General features: G+C 26.1%; 1 protein-coding gene across 3 annotated transcripts in view; it reads left to right on the top strand.

The window, feature by feature from the left end:
* Window positions 1-21,942, top strand: part of mirr (iroquois-class homeodomain protein mirror) — a 77,041-nt gene that overhangs the window by 46,635 nt on the left and 8,464 nt on the right. For 2 of the 3 annotated variants that reach the window (XM_088188203.1, XM_088188205.1), the window contains one exon: window positions 8,039-8,062. The exons of the other annotated variant lie outside the window; for it this stretch is intronic. In XM_088188203.1, the coding sequence (XP_088044329.1) occupies window positions 8,039-8,062 (24 nt within the window). The remainder of the gene's footprint in view (window positions 1-8,038; window positions 8,063-21,942) is intronic. 3 annotated transcript variants of the gene reach the window in all.

The raw sequence follows: 21,942 nt of genomic DNA on the forward strand, positions 1-21,942 counted from the left end.
GATTCTGGTTTTGATTACGATTCAACAATTAGACATACCGCTGTAATTTGTTTTTTCGCGTGACTTTTTATTTGTTAGAGTCGATTGTTTACTCTTACACATTTATGTAGAAAAATCAATGTTCGAAAAAAAATTATATTTATATTAAATATTTAATTTACTTAAATTATGCAAATTTTATCAACACATAACATGAGAGAAAAAATAAACACAGAAAAACAATAAATAACACTAAAAGATTTTTTTTTGTCATTTTTATTGAAAAAATATTTAAAAAAACTATCATTTTTGTTAGTAGATATTAAATGTGTTTGTATGTCATTAAATATAGTTTAATTTTAAAAACATAATAACTTTTTTTTTCATTATAAGCAAAAAAAAATTTTTTTTCAAAACGTTCAAATCTTGACATTTTTTTTATTACAAAATATAATCTAAATTTTCCTAAACTTAAATTATTTTATAATATACTAAAATTTCACTTCTTTCAAATTTGAATGATATAAAATATTTTCATTGATTATAAACATGTATTGTGTAAATGTTTTTTTTTTATATTATTCGATATTTTATATTATTAATAGTCTTGATCATAAATATGTTATGAGGATGTAATTTCTCATGTTAAGAAAAAAATAGTTTTGTGTTTTTTTGGACATATTATAATTTTAGCAAAAGTTTTTTTAATTTTAGATTAAATTTAACGCTTCAAATAAACAACAAATCAACTATTAAAAAACAATACTCATTAACAACTAATATATAATAAAAACAACACCAAAATATATTTTTTTTTATAAATTTTTTTACGATTTTATTACTAAAATTAAATTTCTATATTTATAATTAAGTGAATATTTGTTTTTAAATGATATTATAAAATTGTTTTAATTAAAAACATGTAACGTGTAATGTAATTTATTTTAAAAGATTTTAAGAAAATAGATTATTTTATGCAATTTTTACCTTAAATTTAAATAAAAAAATATATATTTGAATGTGTATTATTTATTATAAATATTGTATTAAATAAAAAAAAGTTTTTTTTAATTAGTCTTGCAAAATTTTAACCTAAGACCTTTGTCATTTTTTTAAGTTTGCGTAATTTTTACATTTCTCTAATTTTATCACGTTACAAAAAAGCAACAAATCGAGTAAAAAAATACACAAAACAACAAAATATAATTATAATTATTAAATAAAAACAGCACAACACAAAAAAATTATAATCTTAATACTAAATGTCAACAACAAAAAGAGTTTATTATGCAATTTTTAATTTTTGATCCCTATATATTATTCTTAAAAACTACATTATTTAAATCAATGGCCTTAAAATGTGTATTATTTATTATAAATTAAAAATATTTTTTAATTACATTTTTAAATGTTTAACATGATGTTAGATGTATGTAATTAAAATTTATGTTAAAATACAATTTAACATTAATTTTCAATAATTAAGCTAATTTTAACAACGCAATAAATATCGACTAAAGAAAATAAATATATGCGCTAAGAAAAAATAATTTCAGAAATAATTAATTTTTCTGCCAATTTTAATAGTAAATTTTTATTTTCTACAAATAAATATATATTTAATTTTACCAAAAAAATAGTTAATTTGGCAAATTTTATTTTTTAAACATTAAATTTCACTTTAAAAAAGTACATAAATTTAAATATCTAATAAAAAGTAATGTTTTAGTATTTTTATATATAGTAAAAAAATACATATTTTTGCTGAATACAATTTGAACATAAATTAGGGTAATTTAAGCAAAGCATAAATTAACAACAAATTGACAATTGACAAAAAAAGCTTTACAAACCAGAAAAAAAAAATTTCAACAAAAAAATGGTAAACATTTTTATTATCAAAATACTGTGTTTACGCGTTTTTTTTAAAGAATCACTAATTTTTTTTTTTTTATGTTAATTTAACTACGCATGGAATAAAAATAATCATAAAAACAATAATTTAGTCTTTGGAAAAATACTGTACAAACTAACAAAACGTCATTTATATATTAAATACAACACTAAAATAGCAAAAAAAGTTAATCTTAAACAAATACTATATAGCTTTTTTTGCAATTCTTATACCATTTTTTGTGGAAGTAAAATAAAATTGTTTATATCTAAAAAAAAATATGCCGCTTTAATTTTTCTAAATTAAAAATCAAGCTTCTTTTAACTACCATATGTTAAAAATCTAGCATAAGATATAATTTGTCGTTAATATTTCGAATGCAAAAATATACAAATAATCAGTCTCACTCTTGAATTTTTTGTGTAGGTATATTGAGCTGTTCTTTTATACCTTTATTAATATTTTGATTACACATGAAATATTATTTTTTTTATAGACTATTTTTATAAATTAGCATAAACTTTGTCTTTGTATTGTTAATTTGAAGGCCGATCTTCCTTCGATGCCGATACGACAAAAATAGCAATTTTCAAATGGCGGAGTGACTTAGCGAGTGTTATTAATAACCGATTTGATTAATTTACGTAAAGGCCTACTCTCAGTGCCTTTTATCCATGATAAGCAAGTTTTACTTGCACGTTTTTATATTAATACGCCATGTGCAATAGGAATGCACACTGCATTGGCTAAGTCATTGGCAAACATCGCGTCTCGATATTTGAACACGTGAATCGATGACGATCGACATATTAAATAACTGCCACAATGACAAAATGCCTAAACGAATGCCGGACGAGATTGTGACGCGAATTCGATAAACTTTGCACACGACGGCCATTAGCAGTGGCTGTGACAGGCGAAACAATGGATCAATGGGGAAGTTCGGTAGTGTGTTTTGATATTTTTTGATAAACATTTCCAAAAAAATAAAAAAACGCGATACAAGAAAGACACGCTAAAAACAGATGCGAGTCGAAAATATGATTGATGACGGCGCAAATGACTATGGTTAAATTCCGAAACGCTCTATGACAATGTTAACAAGCTGTGGCGTATGTTTTACTTTTAGAAGTGTTCAAAGGGTTGGTTAATGAGTCAAGTTCTCTGAAGCTAATGGTCTTTAACGACAAATAAATTATAAAAAATAGAGATACATTAAATTAATGGCGTAGAATTTTTTTAAATTTCATTTTTAGTGTAAAAATACTAAAATATTAGGTAGTTACTGTTTTTGTTAACTATGATCTTAAAAATTGCTTATTTTTGTAAAGGAAATTTTATTATAAATACGTTCTACGATTTTTAGTAGCTTTATTCATATTATAAGACTGATATGTCGACACGCGTATAAATTATGAATATGTTTTTATTGTATATTGTCGCATCGAAGTACGTGTTAAAGGTTTCAATCGTGACTGATCCTGATCCATAACCCTGATCCTACCGTTATTACCATGAAGTCGTGTGAATTCATATCAGGTCGTCGTGTAGCCAGTCCGAAAATATGTCGGCGGTTAAAAATTTAACACCTCGGTTTTATTGCATTGTTTCTTCGATAAACTGAAGGCAAACGGACATGTTCGAGAGATATGTGACATAATGTAAAACAATAACCAAGCGAAATAATTATACTATAAAAAAATACAATTAGGTGTTTGCTAATTTAAAAATATATCAATTTATCAATCATGGTGCTTTTTTGAATATAAGTAGTATTTATTTTCAATATTAAATTTTGTTTAGATTAGGGCTTATATTATATAAGATATTTAGACGCAGGTTTTTTTTAAATTTATTGTTTTTTGTGTGAAAAGTAAAGTTTTAATTCACCAATTGGTATATTAATATGGGTTATACTGTTGTCAAAAATAAATAATTAATTGTATATGCGAACCTTGAATTTTTTTTTCGTTTGATACAATCCAGAAGATTCAAATGGTTGTACACCTCTTTGTGTTGTATACTTTTTTTAAAAGGTTGGAGCTCTATATTAAACGTTTATTGAGACTATAAATATGTATAGTAATTTTACATTTTTAATTGGTAGAAAAATAAATATTACAATGTTTTTTGAGAAAAATAAAATATAATACTTATCTTATATTTTATAATATTACAATATTACAATATATACAAATATTAAATATTAGTAACAATAAAGTAAATGTTATATTTAAATATAACAACTAATTTACGACATCACCTACATTTAATAAAAAAATATATTTTTTTGACTATATCATTCGTAACCAAAAATTTTGTGTAAATTAAGTAGAAAAGCATTCCTATTTTTTTGTAAATTTCCTGGCTATTTTGCAGTCCAAAAAATAAATATAAATTAGATTGTAATACATTTAAGCCCTATTCTTAAAAATAGTTCTTCAGTGACACGAAAAATCTGTTTTTTAATATTGTTTTGCAATTTACTCTTGTAAAGTTTTCAACATTATATACATTTTAGTTTATCTACAATTATTTTCTGCATCCAGTTTACTTAAAAATTCATAACGTAGTACTTCATCTTATTATATATAATATCCAAACGCCATATTTTAGTAATACAAAGGTCAATTGATTAGTTAATAGGAGTTACCGTCGTCTATGTGTCAGGGACGTGTCACGTCGGTCGCAATGATCGTTGGCAAAAATTACATGAATGGGCAGCAGGTAAATGAGTACCTACCTGCATACGTTGACTACGTGACGCGAAATTTGATAAGACCAAACAAGTCAGGTGTGTAAACGCATCGTCGATATTATCTATACTTCTTCTTGAGCTCCCTGATCACGCCCGCATATAATCACGGCTTGGTCATCGGCGACATTATATATATTATACCCAGGTATGATTGTCGTATTTCAAAGTATGTATGTGTGTTCTGTAAAAAATATATTAAAGATGAAATAATTTAACACTATGGACGCGGAAATCGAATAAAGTCGCCGAATTGATTTTTTATCTCTTTACGCAAAAATCAGTAAAAAAAAATGTTTGTAAGAAAAAACTTTTTTTTGTGAATAAACATAAAATATCATTTTAAATAAATAAAATTAAAAAATTAGAACATTTAAACACAGTATCAAAGTAAAATTTGCAATAAACAAAAAAATAATTTTATATTTATTTTTGATTAACGCGTCCAAAGGGTTAATACTGCAGGCCTGGTTATAAGCTAAAATTTAGTTAAAAATAAAAAATAAAATAAAACGTTGGTTGTTATAATTAATGAAAAAAACCTTTTTTAATTCAAGCGAAATAATAGTAAAAATATCTATAGATAATTTGCGTACATTTCACAAAAAATCTCAAATCATTAATATGTTGTTTTTAGCCTTAAAATCAATGTGCTTTGACATTTTGTGCTTGTATTTAAATATAAGGTTGTTTTCATTGTAATCACCGATGTACTAGATTAATGGGCTAATTAATCTGGTTTCGCAAAATATTTTAATAAAATAACTTAGTATGAAAATGACAGTTTTACAATTTTTATGTTTAATGCATTTTTTTTATGTATTGTATAGCTTTATTTAGAATGACTAGTAACTTGTGTTACTCCACACCGGGCCGTAAAATGTTAAAATTTATCTTCATCATTGACTACATTAGAGTATTATTTAATGCAGTTTTCAAATACAGTTTACATACAAAAAAAATATTACAAAAATTAAATATTTTAAATCTAGTCGTTACAATTTTACATGTATAGAATGAACCATAAATAATAATAAAAAAACAAATAAATTATGTTCATATATGATATTTGTAGTGTTACACACGAACTTAGATAACATTTGCTTATAAATACATTAATATTGTTTATTTTGTCAACAATCTTAATACACAGCAATTAAAAGGTTATCGCCTCGCTGTTAAATGTGTTCAAATAAAGCTTAATATTTTTCTCGTATTTTATTTATTATTAATTTTTAATAAACTATATACATTTTAAATTGATTACGATACTATAAATAAGTAAGTAATCGCATTCAACCTGTATAAGTGATACTTGTCACATTTAACCGCGTCAACTTTTAAGGTAACGCGTTCGGTTTATTTTACATATAAAAATATATGAATAACACGCATATTAGTTTCATAACTCGTTTTTCTTGATTCGATATACGGACACAGGCGCCGGTATCAATAGCCATTGATCTCTATATGTAGGATAATTTATGCAATTAATGCGAATGTGTCATATGTATGTACGTACAATTTATTATAACGTGCTATTTAAATTTAACAAGGCTTAATATTTTATTTTACTGACATATGCTTTAAAGTAGCCCGGAAAATAAAAAGGTGTAATGGTTTAGAATTGTGTTTATTGAAAGGTGACTAGTACATGCTAATGTATTTTTTCAAACGAAGGGAATTTTTACATTAAATGGTTTTTAAAATATGAGGTGTCACTGAAATAAACGTATATTTTTTCAATATTGAAATTGTTCCATATCAATTTTTTTCTAATTCCCTAAAAAATTGTTAAATGCACTATTTGATAAATGCATAGAGTTACTTAATTTTGACAAATTTACACTGGTGGTAAATGTGCTTTACCGCCCATTTATTATGTGTCATTTATGATCCTCCTGTAGAGGTGGAGCACTTTGTCTACAGGATTTTGAAACTACTAGTTTCTATTAAGCTAGTGGGTAAAGGCATATGTTTAACAGGTGGAAACAACAGAGCTATTATGAAGCCTGCAAATTCTTTGTAAATGTTTAATACTTAGCTGTATAACAAATTATGCGTCCAATACAGATGATAAATTACATACATATTACAGACAATAGTACCAATGATTTTAAAATACATATTAGTAAAAGTAGCATTTTAACGTATCTTATATTTTAATATTGTAGTACATTGTACCGCAAACGATATATGTGCGTAATTTATAATTGTAGTACACAGTTGATAGCACAAGCGTCAGGCCATAACAGGACGACTTGTCTCAATATGTCAACAGTATGATGATATTAGTGTGAGTTTTTTTTTAATCTACTTTACTCCTATACGTTTCGAATACCAGAGAGATTAAGGTCATTCTTCAACTAGACATTGTCATTTTAGATGAGATGACTACGTGGTCTTTATAATGAAATTTTAATTTTTTCACTTTACTTTCAACTTCTCGTTTTAGTGTGTTGTTATATTCGTCTAAATAATTTTGTATATACAATCTTTAGAATGCTACATACTTTTCAAAAGGTGTCAATTTATATTTTAATTTATAATATGTATAGCATAGGCTATTATTTATCGACGGATGTCATTCACCTGTTTTCGTTTCCTTTCGCAAATATAGCGTTGGACGTCGAACAAACGTGCACCTGTTTGACTGATTATGATCGAGGGACCAAATTAAGGTCCCGCGGACATTCGTAAAACAAGCATTGCATACGTAAATAATAATCGAGATGCTTAGGCTTCGGTAATGTTAAGGAAGTTGTGTTATTGATTTTTTCATATACAACATGCCTCGATTGGAATTAATTGCAGAAAAAATATATTACGTCATGTGAGTGTTTTCCTAACATTTTCGTCCGCAACCCACGACTTTTTTATATTGTTAAAATTACATATGATTTTATTACACTAGATAAATATATTTATTTTTATGCCATTGAGATATGTCATGCTTATAATTAAAAAATTTCATATGCGATAATATTTTGTAAATATATTACAATAAAAGCTCTTGTATTATTATTAAATTTTATTTATTAGTAAAAATGCAATTTTATAAATTAAACATATTTTAATTATTTATAACTAAAATTAAACATTGTAATATGTTCATAAAGAAAATATAGATTTTCTGAATCAGAATTATAGATAGCTTTTAATTATTTTGAACTACTTTTTTGTACATTTAATTTTCAAATGGTACGTAACCGGTATATTTTATTTAAGAAAGCATTTTAATTCTTATTTTAATTTAGTTTAAAAGCGGCTTAATCTATATTAAAATGATTTTGATAATAAAATAGAAAATATAAAAATAATACAACTATCTTTTTTAAAATATTATGTTTTAATCAACTAATTTGTATTTTTCACATTGCAAATATCTACAATATTTTTTTCTTCGTTAGATACGATCTATCTCCACATTTTGGGTAAGTTTATAATACATTCTACCTAAAATTTTAAAGCTTTTTTAGTTTTAATAGTGTCTTACTAATTTTTAGAATAAAAAAACGTATGTGTATTGCAATAATCTTACTAGTATTTATTTTGTTATTAAAAAATACATAAATACTTTGAATACTAAAAATCTCAAATAATTGATTCGGGTTAATATTGTATTTAAAAGACACTCTGGACTATCATTAACTGTTTTTTCCAACCCGTCGATATTTTCGATAAATCCTCTCCTCTTAATACAACCATGGCTCTTAAATGCTTCTTTGATTTTATGAATCTGTAGATTCGATCATCAGATTGGCATACAATATCCCTGGAACTGGAAGTCACATCCGCACGTCACTAAAATGCTTAGTAACCACATCGTGGCGCACACCAAACACCCGCGTTTAACAACCATTTTTGGTGGTTTTTCGAGAACGTGCTTAGAATGAATCTCATCATTGCTACCCATTGGGAATCGACAGTCTGTAAACATCATTAGGACAATGCAAGTGTTGAGTGCGATTCGAGTGCCACACGACTACCGGAAGACATCATGGCCATTGTCCAAAACTTGCAATGAGTGTACATGGAATATTTTTATGACACATACTGTATATATTGAATATACCTGTTCTATCAAATTAAAAACTTACTCTTAGTGTAGATTATTAAATCGATTTTTATTGATCAAGTCAGTCTAATACATTTAATGAAATTTATTGAAAACTAGCTGTCCGTTCTTCACTATCGCGTGGCACCGCAGCTAGCAAGCGTACGAATACCGGACCCTTAACTTTTTGTTTTATAAATATATTAAGTCTTTTTAAATATAGTTTAATTATTTAACTGTGCGATTTATTGTATGAAAAAGTACTGTTTAAAAATTGGTTTGGTTAGTTTTTAAATATAATGGTCGCTCGTGTAATTACTAAGGGTTAAACTTTTGTTTTATGGTTATAATAATGTTACGCATACTTGACAATATAAATAACATTCAATAGTTTAATGATTAGCCTGCAAAATTCTTACATATTACATTTAAAAATAGCAATTTATTCTAAAGCGTACAAAAAAAATAACAACTTAATTTTCGAATTTATAGTATTTAGACGAATAGACAAGAAATTTGCATGTGTAAAGAATTGTAAAGTGCGCCAATTTACACATAATGTTCATATCTTCTTACACAATGCCTCACAAAATGTCTTATTTAATATTTTATTTTGCTTGAAGATGATAGGGCTTATAATAATCTAACTTAGATTTAAAATTATTTGACATATTTCAAACGCTACAAATTATATCAAATTAGTTTGTTTAGTGTTCGTTTTATCTTTTTATAAACTTAAAGTATTTACAAAATATGATACAAAAATATCTTTAAATTTATTATAAACATAATTGACGCTTATCAAACAATTATTATGTTTGCTTTTAAGTGTTATTGCATATATATAAAAAAGTATTATCGACAATGTTCGACGCGGATGATAGATATGGTTCAAAGCACACAAGCAATTAATTGAATAAATTAAATACTACACATAGGTCATGTGTAGAATATGATAATAATTTTTGATTGACATGTTTTATTGAATAATAAATAATATAAGTTAAATCTGAAAAATTCCATGCATAGCTTGTTAGAAATATACTGAGCAACATTTTATAGATTATAAATGGGGGTAAATAAAGAAATAAACATACTTAGAGATACATTAAATTTTTGGTTTTTAAGATGCTTAATTTTACATAACAATGGTACTTAGCTCTTATCATTTTAAAAAATATGCTAGTAAAATTTGTAAGATTTTACTATTAATTCATTTCGATCAATTTAATTAAACCACATTTTAAATGTCATTATTTTAATAACATTTATATATTCAATAACGAAAGATTTACAAATGTATGAATTTTTAATTTAAGGTGTAAAAAAATACAGTTTCTACCTTTCACTTCTGTAATTTATTCCTGTGGTATTATGTATTATTTAACGTAAAATAATAAATTAAACCATTTTTGTGATTATTTGACAGTAATATTAATTTATTTATAACAAAGTTTAGAGGTAGATTATTAGCGCTAACATATAAAACCCGAATTTATCAAATATAAAATGCCGCTTAGTTCCTATTTAAGTTTCAGTGTCGTATTATATAAGCAGTGACTGCTTACGATTCAACGAGTTGGGCCTTACAGGGTTATGACAGTGAAATAACGACCCGAAAAGCCTTTGATAATCGCAAGCAGCGGCCATGATTGTGCCGCCATCTTCCTTCTTCCACTGTTCTACCTTTCTCTCATTTTTAACGATTGAACGAACACCGGTCTCGTTTGTGTCACTTTAAATAAGCCGTTAACTCACTCTGAACGCATCTCGAGACACACCCACACATATAATGAATATTTTAATTATTATTAATTAAAATAAAAAAATATTACTTAGCAATAAGCCTATATAGAGCAATACACTATAAATAATTTTAGTCACAAAATTGTTAGGTAAAAAAAGCTAAAGCAATTTTTAAAACTATTATATAATCAATCTTATGTAAAAAAATTAAAAAATTAACATATATCACTGTTTATTGTAATATATAATATTTATAAAAATTGAAGTAATTACTTTAAAAACACATCATAAATAATATTATACATACATAAATATTTTTTGTAACTATTTATATACCAAAAATTATTATGTAGAACTTTAAAAGCATTACGAATTATTGTTTAAAAATAATCTAAGACAATCATATAAATAAAAATATATTAAATAAAAAAAAATATAGAAACACATTTTAAATATTTTTTTGTAGATAGATTATTATTAAAAAAATACTAAGTGAAACTCAAAACTAATATATTACAATCAAAAAATAAAAACATAACAAAAACACTATAAAAATCTAAATTGCAAAAATCAGATTTAAAAAGTACAAACGCATTACACAATATTGGTAATTATAATCTATTACAAATATAAAAATTAAAATATAACAAAAATAATTGCAGTAGAAGCACAATAAATATTTTTTTCTGACTATATTATTGAAAATTATTATTCAGAATTATTGCAATACGTATAGTTGCTACGATTAATCTTTTGGAATCATAAAAATAAACATAAAACATAAAAAAAAACAACTAGCAATACAAAAAAATAACATATGCAAAAAAATTGTATATATATATATATATTTTTTTTTTTTTTTTGATAACTAAATACCTTAATCTACAACATTTTTAGTTTATAAAAATCTTAGCCTAGATTATTAGGCTACTTGATATAGAGAAAAAGTTACCAAAAATTTTCTTTGCGGATCTATTAATTAGCTTTATAAAGTTACAAATGCATTAGGTATAATTGTTAATATTAATCTTTTGAAATTATAAAAATAATAATATAACATAACAAACACAATATAATACTAAAAATATTTCATAGAATTTGTAACATAGCTTTAAAATGTTATTCAATTACAATCACAAAAAAAAATTATGGAAACATATAGTTTTAATAACATTTTTATAGCTTTTTTTTATAAATTATTATTTTTAGGCGTAATACATTTTTTAATACTAAGAATCATAATCCACAACATTTTAGGAATCTTAAAATTATTATCTTAGTCTAGAATATTATAATAAAAATAAAAATATCACGTTAACACAACTCGTATACAAAATAAATTGTAGCTATTACAGTACTAAAAAATATTTCATAGAATTCGAAACATAGCTTAAAAACGTATATTTATTACAATATATTACAATAAAAAAAATACAGACAGTTAATTTATTACATTATATCATAAAAATTTAACTTGAAAAAATAACTATGGAAACACATTATTTTTTAAATATTTTTTTTGCATCTATTTTAATACTAACAAATATTACGTAATATTCGAAAATTTGCTTCATTAAGTTAAAAATACGTTACGTATTACTGCTAAAAAAAATCTAATACAATTTTAAAAATAATAATTTATTATGAAAAAATATATATTAAAAGACAGTAAATAATAATATACATAAAAAATTGTAGCAATTTAAAAACTTATAAATATTACTTAATAATCGATTAATAACTTTACATAAAAAATTGAAGTTTACCGCGGTATTTATTTGCCAATAATTTTTTGGTTATAATAGATTTTTTCAATACTTATTATCTAGTTCTACATAAGTTTCAGTTTTTTAAAATTATTGTTTTAGTCTATATTCTAGATTATTAGGCTAAAGAAAAAGTTGACAAAAACTTCTTTACGGATCTGTTAATTACATTTATACAGTTACACATGCATTAGGTATAATTGTAAAGATGAATCTTTTGGAATCATAAAAATAAAATATAGCATAAACGCAAATCGTATACAAAAAAAATTGTAGCTATTACATAGAATTCGAAATATAGCTTTAACATATTGTTACAATCAATCTATTGCATTATTAGAAACAGTAAGTTTTTTACAATCATACAAATTAAAATATAACTATGGACACACATATTTAAATATTTTTTTTGTAGCTATTTCAATAAAAAAAATATTACGTAAAATTAAAAAATTTGCTTTATATTATTATTAAATTAAAAATTAGAATAATAATATATTATTAAAAAATATATTAAAACGCAATAAATAATACATCAATTTTAGCTATTCTCATACTGAAAATATTATGTAAAACTCGAAACATTGCTTTAAAAAGTTACAAATACATTACGTATTATTGGTAACATTAAATAAACCAACAAACTATCAAAACCAAATAAATAATAACATATGTAAAAAATTTTTTTAAGAAATATAACCTAGAATTAATAGTTAATAATAATTCACAACAATGATATAAATGAGAATAAAACAAATAAAAGCAGCTATTGAAACATAACATAAAAAGTTGCATATATAATACATTAAGTATCACTGCTTTTTATACTCTTTTATTATCATGAAAATGCGACTTTTACAACAGAAAAAACTATAGTAATATACTATATAAAATAAGAGCAAAAAAATTTTTTTTTTTAAATATTGTATAACCCAATGAATTATTTTAAAGCATACATTTTTCCAAAAATATAACGTTGTACTCAAACAATATATAATTGTCTATTAATATATATTTGATTTATTAAAATGCAACTGACCATGATTTTTTATTTTATTTTTAAAAATAAAAGTATTATAACAGCCCAATAATACATATAATATTATTGTGCTGTTGATTGTAATATATTATATAATCATATTTAATAAACCTTGATGAGCTTAGAGTCAGTCTCAAACCTTGTTTTTATGTAATTATTATTAATATTTTTTTTATGCGAATATCTGAAACCGTACTTTTATTGAATTGATTCTTAATATTATCTGTGCCTTGTATATAAAACACATAAATTTTACAGTATGTACAAAAAAGCATAACCCCGACGACAGTCGCGACCGAAGGAGTGACATTAATAAATAGAATTGAACCTTTCTCCTATTTCACCTGGGAATCTTTGCGTTTTATTCAAAGTGACGTGAAACAAAATCCTCATGGGTGCTGCGCGAAGAACGTAGCAAAGTAAAAAAAAAACAAACAACAAAAAACCACTGTCTCCATTTTGTCATCCGTGTACTTTTGAAATCCGATATTGACATTTTGTTAAAAGCGGACACGGTCGACCGAGCTACAGTGATCATATATAAAAAATAACCTATTTCGATTTCAACGCTGGTTCAATTATTGCCTCGCAGCCAGTATGACGGGTTTCGGTACATCCGAGCGACCACCATATTTTATTGGTGCGAGCTGTGTAACGAGCGCCAGCGGCCAGGTGCGGCCGCTTAACGAAACCGCCCCGTTAACAGTTTGCGGCATAACGACATCGTTGGCGGTCGTTAATGTCACGTTTTCAACCCCTTATATATCCATATCGTATGTACAATACATACATATTATCTACCATTGACGGCGCGTCCATAGAAGCTGTGGAAGCGCCGCTTCCTACAAAACATATACAAACGTTTCGATTTTCTAATATTCATTTTTATTATATATATCTACAAATTTTAAGTTTAAATACTATTTATACATAAAACATTAGACTTTTGCGGCATAGCAAAATTTTAACAAACATTAGGAATTAGTTATTGAAACAACGCAAAATTAATACGCTTAAATTGTTATTGTATTTATATTTTCACAATCTTTGATTTCATTTGCTATTAAAGTTATTATCGCAAAAATATGCTTGAAATGATTATAATTTACAAATAATAAAATAAAAATGTAGTATTAAAATTACTGTAGCACTTACATCTAACGCGTGTCTGCGAAATGTAGCACTCAAATGCTAAAATCGTACAGAAATTAACATATACATTTCTTAATGATATAAAAACAAGTATAACATCTCAGATCTTTATTAGTATTATATAAAATGAAACTTTAAGAATTTTATTAGTTCAATATTTTAATAAGTATAAGTAGTACTTATGTAAGAGCATTGTATCGTTTCTCATAGTCATTGACAAAGCATTCGATCCATTTAAAAAAAAATGTTTTATATGTATTTTTTATGTGGCGTACACGTGTGCACCGTTTATATACATACATATACATATACATATGTATGTAAATGGAAAAAGCTTTTGCATGACGAGGGCAACTCACCCGCCAGATTGTTAACGGCCGAGCGCGTTTCAATTATCCAGTTGCATGGTTAATGCAACCCGCGTCCGGAAAATCCTCTTGGTCCGCGGCACGTTAAAGGACACACGGACTAGGGAGGAAATTTTGAAAACTCTCATACTATACGTGCCATATGGCAATCAAAAAATCTTGTACATGCATAGCTATATACATAATATATAAATGATCGAATAGTTCCTTCCACGATATATCTGAATCATTTTCATTTTCTTATTGCGAAAATTAAATCAATCTTGATTTGATTTTTCTAATAGCTCACATCTTCTAATATATCAATATTAATATAAAAATAATGGTGAAAGTTTGTTCCTCCTTTTTTGCTTACAGAATATTTGTATCGCCCCATATCTTTCGCCATACTTTACGTAATCCAGATAAACATGAACTAATGCACACTTTTGTTTGATTAACTACTTTTTAGCATAAAGTAGTTTCTCTAATAATATTATCATAACGATAAGATTCATTCGACACAGTGCAAAAATAATTTGCTGAGTGAGAATTTCATTCATTCATAAAATGTGCGAAGAGTTTGGGTTTTTAAAAATGTAACCATATAACCACATTCGCGCTTCAATCACTAATGGAAATAAATATTGAAAACGTATCGGTAAAAACTGTAGTAAAAAGCTTTTGAAAAATAAATGCGTTTAAATGTTTATGCGAGCAATAGTAAATGCACATATGGAACAAGTATAGAATAATTGATAAGCCATACAATGTTGAAAATTTTCCTATCAAATATGCATTATTAAAAAAAATATACATGTACTCGATGTCATCCGGGTTTGGATTTTTTACGTGGTATATATCAACAGTTGATCAAATACAATGTATTCTATTGAATTATTAACATATTCATAAAAATGATCAAACATCTCTCAATTCCTGTCACAATCGAATGTTGAAACTGATTGAAGTAAATCGAAAAATCCATATTTTAGTAATAGAATGAAACATGCAACACCGAACTTTTATAAGTAAATGTAAAATTTCATTTATATATATTACTTAAAAATTGCTCATTAAAATCTTTTTTTACATGATAAACATAATCCATTGATTAGAGCGTTTATAAGCTAGTTGTTCTAAGTTAGCCTCTAGCGACTTAAGACTGGAATTTTGAGTGAAAGATAAATTATGAAATAGGTGTTTATAGTTTTAATATAATTGATATATACGCATAATTATAAATTAATTAAATTATATACTGAAAAATATATTTATATAAAAAAATATATTTGTAAGTATTTTTGTTAATTTTAACTGATTTAAAGCTTAGTTTTGTACTCTATTGCTTGTTTTAAAAATATGCCTCTATTGACTGAGTGATTTTTGTTTTAAGCTAAACATTCGTGGATTAATATGAGTGTAGTTAAAATATATCATTGTTTGTTGTTTTAAGATAATTCATATATTCACATTGCATGCGTAATTATAACTAAATATAATTATATACTACAAACATATATCATTAGCAAAATATTACAGAGCTTATGGTATTTTTTTAATTAAAAGTAAATTAAACTTAGTTCACTGATTAATAGGTATGTTTTGCGCTCTACAATCTGAATGTTTAAAGTCTCTTAGTATATTTTTAAGTCATTAGTATAATTTTGTTTTAAGCTAAATATTCATAGATTAATCAGTGTAGTTAAAAAACATATTTATAATTTTAAGTTTTATTACAAATTCAAGTGGCACGCGTAATTAAAACTGAATTTAACTAAATACTGCAAAAATATATTTATATTACACTAATTTTTTTAGCAAAATATTACACAGCTTTTTTTAATAATTAAACATAAATTTAACTTCTAATTTATTTACAGCTAAATTTTGCGCTTAATATTCATTTGTTTTAATAAGGTATTATCAAGTTTGTCTCTATTGACTTTTGTGTTGTACAATAAATCGATGAAGTCTACAGTATATTTTTTTAAGCTAAACATTTATGGATTAATAAGAGTGTAGTTTAAAAATGTCGGTGTTTGTAATTTTAAGATAATTTACATATTCACATGGCATGCGTAATTATAACTAAATTTAAATAAATACTGCAAAAATATATTTACATCACTCTTTCTATTAGCTATATAACACAGATTTTATGGTTTTTAAGTTTAATAAAAATAAATTAAAGTAAGCAAATTTTTATTTTGAGCTGATTTCAAATCTTTATAATCTAGTTGTTCTAAGAATGTATTGTAAAGTAATTATTTTGTAAACATTGGTAGGAAATTAATATATTTTCGTTGAAAGCTATGTATTAAAGGATTATATTTTTTTTTCGAAGAAGCTTATATTTCTTTAAAATAAATACTGTAATAAATGATAGAATCTTGGGAGAGAAAACATTGTATTATTATAACTATTTTGTATAATCATTAGATGAACGTAGTTGCAAATAATTTAGCAACTATATGTATATAACAAATATTTTTTAACTTTACTGTTTGTTCCATAATGTTGCAAATGTTTTTTTATATGGCTTTATAAATTTCTTATTTTTATAATATTGCATTTTTGCAACATATGTTTATGCTAAAATAGTTTTTCTACCTATATTTTTTTATTTTTGTTCCCTTATTAAATTAAGTAAAATTTACCCTTTAATATTTTTTTTTACTATAAAAATATCACTAGTTGAAGGGTTTATATTTGTAAATAATATTTTTCATAAGTAAGTGCAATAAAAATGTTATTTATTTTAGATATTTTTTATATAGTAATACATAATATAAATTAAGTTACGAATTTATACCAATTAAAACACTACTACATATGGATTTGTTCACGTTGATTTTAACCCATTTAAAGTTGTTGTAAATGGCTGTTACTGCTGAACAAGATATCTCATTGATTAAATATATAGTTTAAAATCTTATATTTACATTAACGTGAATCCTTGGAATAGTACTCAAGTGGCGAGGGTTAAAAATACAATCGCGCTAAACGATCGCTTGACCGAACGACCAATAAGAACCGATTTGGTCTTAGGAAAGGCAAGGCGTAGCGGCAGTTAAATTTTGAGGTTTTCCTCCCAGCGCGTCGGGATTGGGGGATTTTCGCGCGAGGCTTCGCCCGACCACCCCCGGTCTCCCCTGGCGAGAGGTGCGGGTGGTCCGCGACCTCTCCCCCTGTCCGCCACGGTGAATTTTAAAACTGGCGTGCCGCGAACGCCATTTGCCGATGAGGAGCTTTCGTGGGAGGGATGTTGAAAAATCCGAAACACCCTCTTTAACCCACACCACTCTGCACCGTGCCCACCTGCGATCTCTCACCCACACCACCGACAAACCTGTCTGTCTCTCCCGCGCCGTTGCATACAAAAGACTGACGAAAACGACACGATACATTTAACTGTTGGTGAATTTAATATTTTCAGACAGTAACAGTATCCCCCCGCACACCCCGCCACTCTGCCGTTAACCCCCGTCAAACACACTCGGGCTTATTCGTATATAAAGATTTATATATGAATCGCGAATTCGCGTTATAATACGTGCGCCTTTATAAAAATTTAATAAAAAAACATGTATTTTATTTTATATTTTTACTAGTCGAAAATATACAATTCTACAATAATACTGCATTTGAAAGGCAAGAGAAGCGATTCAATGAAACACTAAATTAAAGCTTCTATCTCATAAGTGAAACTTGGATACGTATTCCGCATGTGATACAAAAATAACTAAGTTTTTTTATCACGTAAATATTTATGATGTTCATGGAAATTATATTTGATGGATATTATCACGTTTCACGAAGATCTTGCATTAAAATTTTTGCCCAAAATTAAGGTTAATCAAGGGTACAAACGTTTTCAAGAGAGATACGTAGTTTAGCATATGCCTAATAATATCCGAATCAACATTATATCTTTTTTAAAGAAGTTGGTTTGTAATTGAAATTATTCTAATTAGTTATTTTTTTCTTTTTAGCTTAGTTAATATTTTGATAATATTGCTGCGAATGTAAATTTGCCAAAAATAAATTTAAAATACATGTAGTTTGCATTTTACAGTCAAAAATTGACGACGCATTTTCTCAGACAAATTTGTTTCATAACAGCATCGTAAGGTAATTGTCTAATAAGTTCACTGACAATTTAGAATTATTTTAATGTACATAATATGATGATGAACCATAGTGTGTATTTATGACATTAAATCTACGCTTCTCAATCGAATATTCGATTATTTTAATTATTCGCCTGATTTTATATTTAAATAATTGAGAAATGTGAAAAAATCTTATAATAAAACAATTTGTGTACATAAAGAAAACAGTTCTCTTATTTTTTAATATATTCGAGTGACTAGTATCGCTCTAAAATCCATGGTATTTTATGCGCCTTTATTTTGTTTCGAAATAAACAAAACAAAAAATGCTTTTACGAATTTGAAAAACATTTATCGGTGGTTTCTACTATGACCAAAATTCACAGAATTTATTTGTTGAATGAAAGAAAATATTTGAAAGGCCCACTTTTTATAATCTTTTAATTTTTATCTAAAAAAGAACAGGTGTGCGTTGCAATTTGTTGTTTTAAGACGCAAAGATTTTATGTCATTCAGTGTAATTTATTTTAGATTTCGATCGCTGTTAATTTATTTATAGCTATTTATATTTATGCCGATACGGATCTGATCTTTATGTATCTATATCAAATTCGTTCCAAGCATTATTAATTTAGCAAAATTGATGTTTCATCAGTTTTGCTAAATAATTCAATTGCAGCTGATCTTAATCCTGTTGATTTGAATAAGTTTAAATGCCGTCACTAATGAAAAGTAGGTAAAAATAAATAAATCATTTTCCTTTCAAAGCCCTTAATGATCAATAATGCACAGCATTGTTTTATGCATAATTTATAAAACGCAAAAAGTTTAACGATTATTAAACTGATTAAAATAAATATTATTAACTAAAATTTTTTTAATGAAATAAATTGATATTTTGCACTTATTAGTCGTATAAATAATTATTGCTAAAAACCTAGAAAAAAAATACCAATATATTAATTCATTCGATTCAGTACTGCGTACTGTAACTGCAGTAAAATTATTAAATCATAAACTCAAAAGAAAAACCTGCACTTGAATTTAAAAATGACTGATTCAACATACATCTCTAGTATGAAAATCAGTTAATGAATTGAATGTTTTATACGGTGTCAATATTTTAATTTAAACCAAAAATTTTCTTATATAGAAATAATAACACAATTTATTTAAAACACTGTCTAAACAAAGCCACTTAAACAGTAAAAAATATGAGGCTATATTTTCTTTATTATTACATGATTTTGGAATGGATTTTAAAATTTCTAAAAATTAAAAAAAAATCATAAAATGAAACAATTTGTATATTAAAAAAATCTACAGTTCTATACGCGCCTTTATTTTGTTTCAAAATGCGAGACAATGAGACACTTGTTCTAAACAAAAAATGCCTCTATGGCGGTATCTACTATGATCTAAATTCACAGAATTTGTTTTGGATTTTAAAATTTCAGAAAACAGCAACTGTATTTCAGTACATTTATTACTCTATTCTCAGTTGATATTGAAACGTTGGTTGCAAACTTGCAGATATGATGTATAGAATTTAAATCAGATATTATGTAATTTAAAAAAAATATTTATTCAAGTGTCTTTTTACAGTTTATAAGTTTATTATTTTATAATTAGAAATACCCAACATTCATTAACAAGATTACGTTAATTTATTTTCTATATGAAGCATACAAAAAGTTAAATTAATACAGATATTGATGCACTCATGTCGAAAAAACAAGCTCAGTGTTCACATTATTAAAAATAAGTTAGTGCTCGAAAAGTCAAAATATAATTCACCCAATAAAATTTGAGTTACAATTTAAATGTTCAATGTCGGGCGATGCGTCCTTGAAAATCTAAAAGGTGCGACACACCTGATGTAAAAAAAAATTCGTTTAAATTTATTCTAGAAATCGCGTTCTTTACAATGTTTATACATTTTTATGAGACAATTGCACGATTGCGTTATATTACGTACATTTCAGAGTCCATGCCAAGCACGGCGACTCTCCATACACATGTAAACCGGGAGGTGGGTATTATACGCGAGGGAAGTACGTATGGAGGCTGACGGCATGAGGTATGGGGTAGTATATGGAACGGAAAGAGAGCACAGGACAGGACAGTGTAACGCTCAAAAACTGCGTGTGATCCTTGTCAGACAGTAAAGTGAGCCATTATTATTAACGCGTTACAAGTGCTTCACGAATTTTCGCGCTTTTTTCCACACATATTCTGTAGCGAATGTACATATGTGTGCACCTATGTACGTATCATTTGAATTTTTTAATATTTTTTCGTCACGGGCGTTTCCTCGTCACACGTGTCACAATCAGGTGGACGTATATAATGCCTTAATGGAATGCTAGTCGGAAACACGAAAATAAATAACGAGGTGAATGTGTGTGTTTGTGTGTTAAGTATTTTTTTGTTACTGAAAACTGGGCATGGGCTAGTTTTAAACCCAGCTGAATTGTGCTTGTCGTACTAACTGAAAATTATGGACAGGGGTTGTACAGATTGTGTATGTCTAAAACGGTGGGTTTTAGCTCGCTTATATTGTGAGTAGCCAAAGAAATAATTTGAGTATTCAATAGCTTGAATTTGGTTTTGATTATTTTTGGACATTTTAAGCAGATTAAAATAAGGTGTTTTTCAATATGTACATTAATTAAATAGTAGATGATTCGTTATATATTCGTTAATATTAAATATGGTTTTAAAAAATCGATATTATGAATATTTTTAGATGTGGTAGACTAAGAAAGAGACGATTATATCCTTACTGCAAAAATGGAAGCAAATCTTACTTAAACTGAGCGCTTAACTAAATTATTCCGATTCAATTGACATAGACATTAAAAATATTGGGATAGCTTGGGTTGAATTGGGCGAAGAAAAGTCGGCTCATATCTATGTATATTCCAAGAGCTTTCGAATCTTGACAACCAGAGATGAGAAGTGGGTGTTGTAGGACAACAATCGTAGAAGACAGTGGTTATCATAAGCTCAAGAGGCAAAACCTAGCTCAAAACATGGGCCCACTGTAAAAAAAGTTATTTTGTGTAAAAAATAAATCAGATGTAGTTAAA

The sequence above is a fragment of the Plectrocnemia conspersa genome, unplaced genomic scaffold (assembly GCF_051122295.1).
Source record: "Plectrocnemia conspersa isolate PC_06_02 unplaced genomic scaffold, ASM5112229v1 ptg000006l, whole genome shotgun sequence".
Classification (NCBI taxonomy): domain Eukaryota; kingdom Metazoa; phylum Arthropoda; class Insecta; order Trichoptera; family Polycentropodidae; genus Plectrocnemia; species Plectrocnemia conspersa.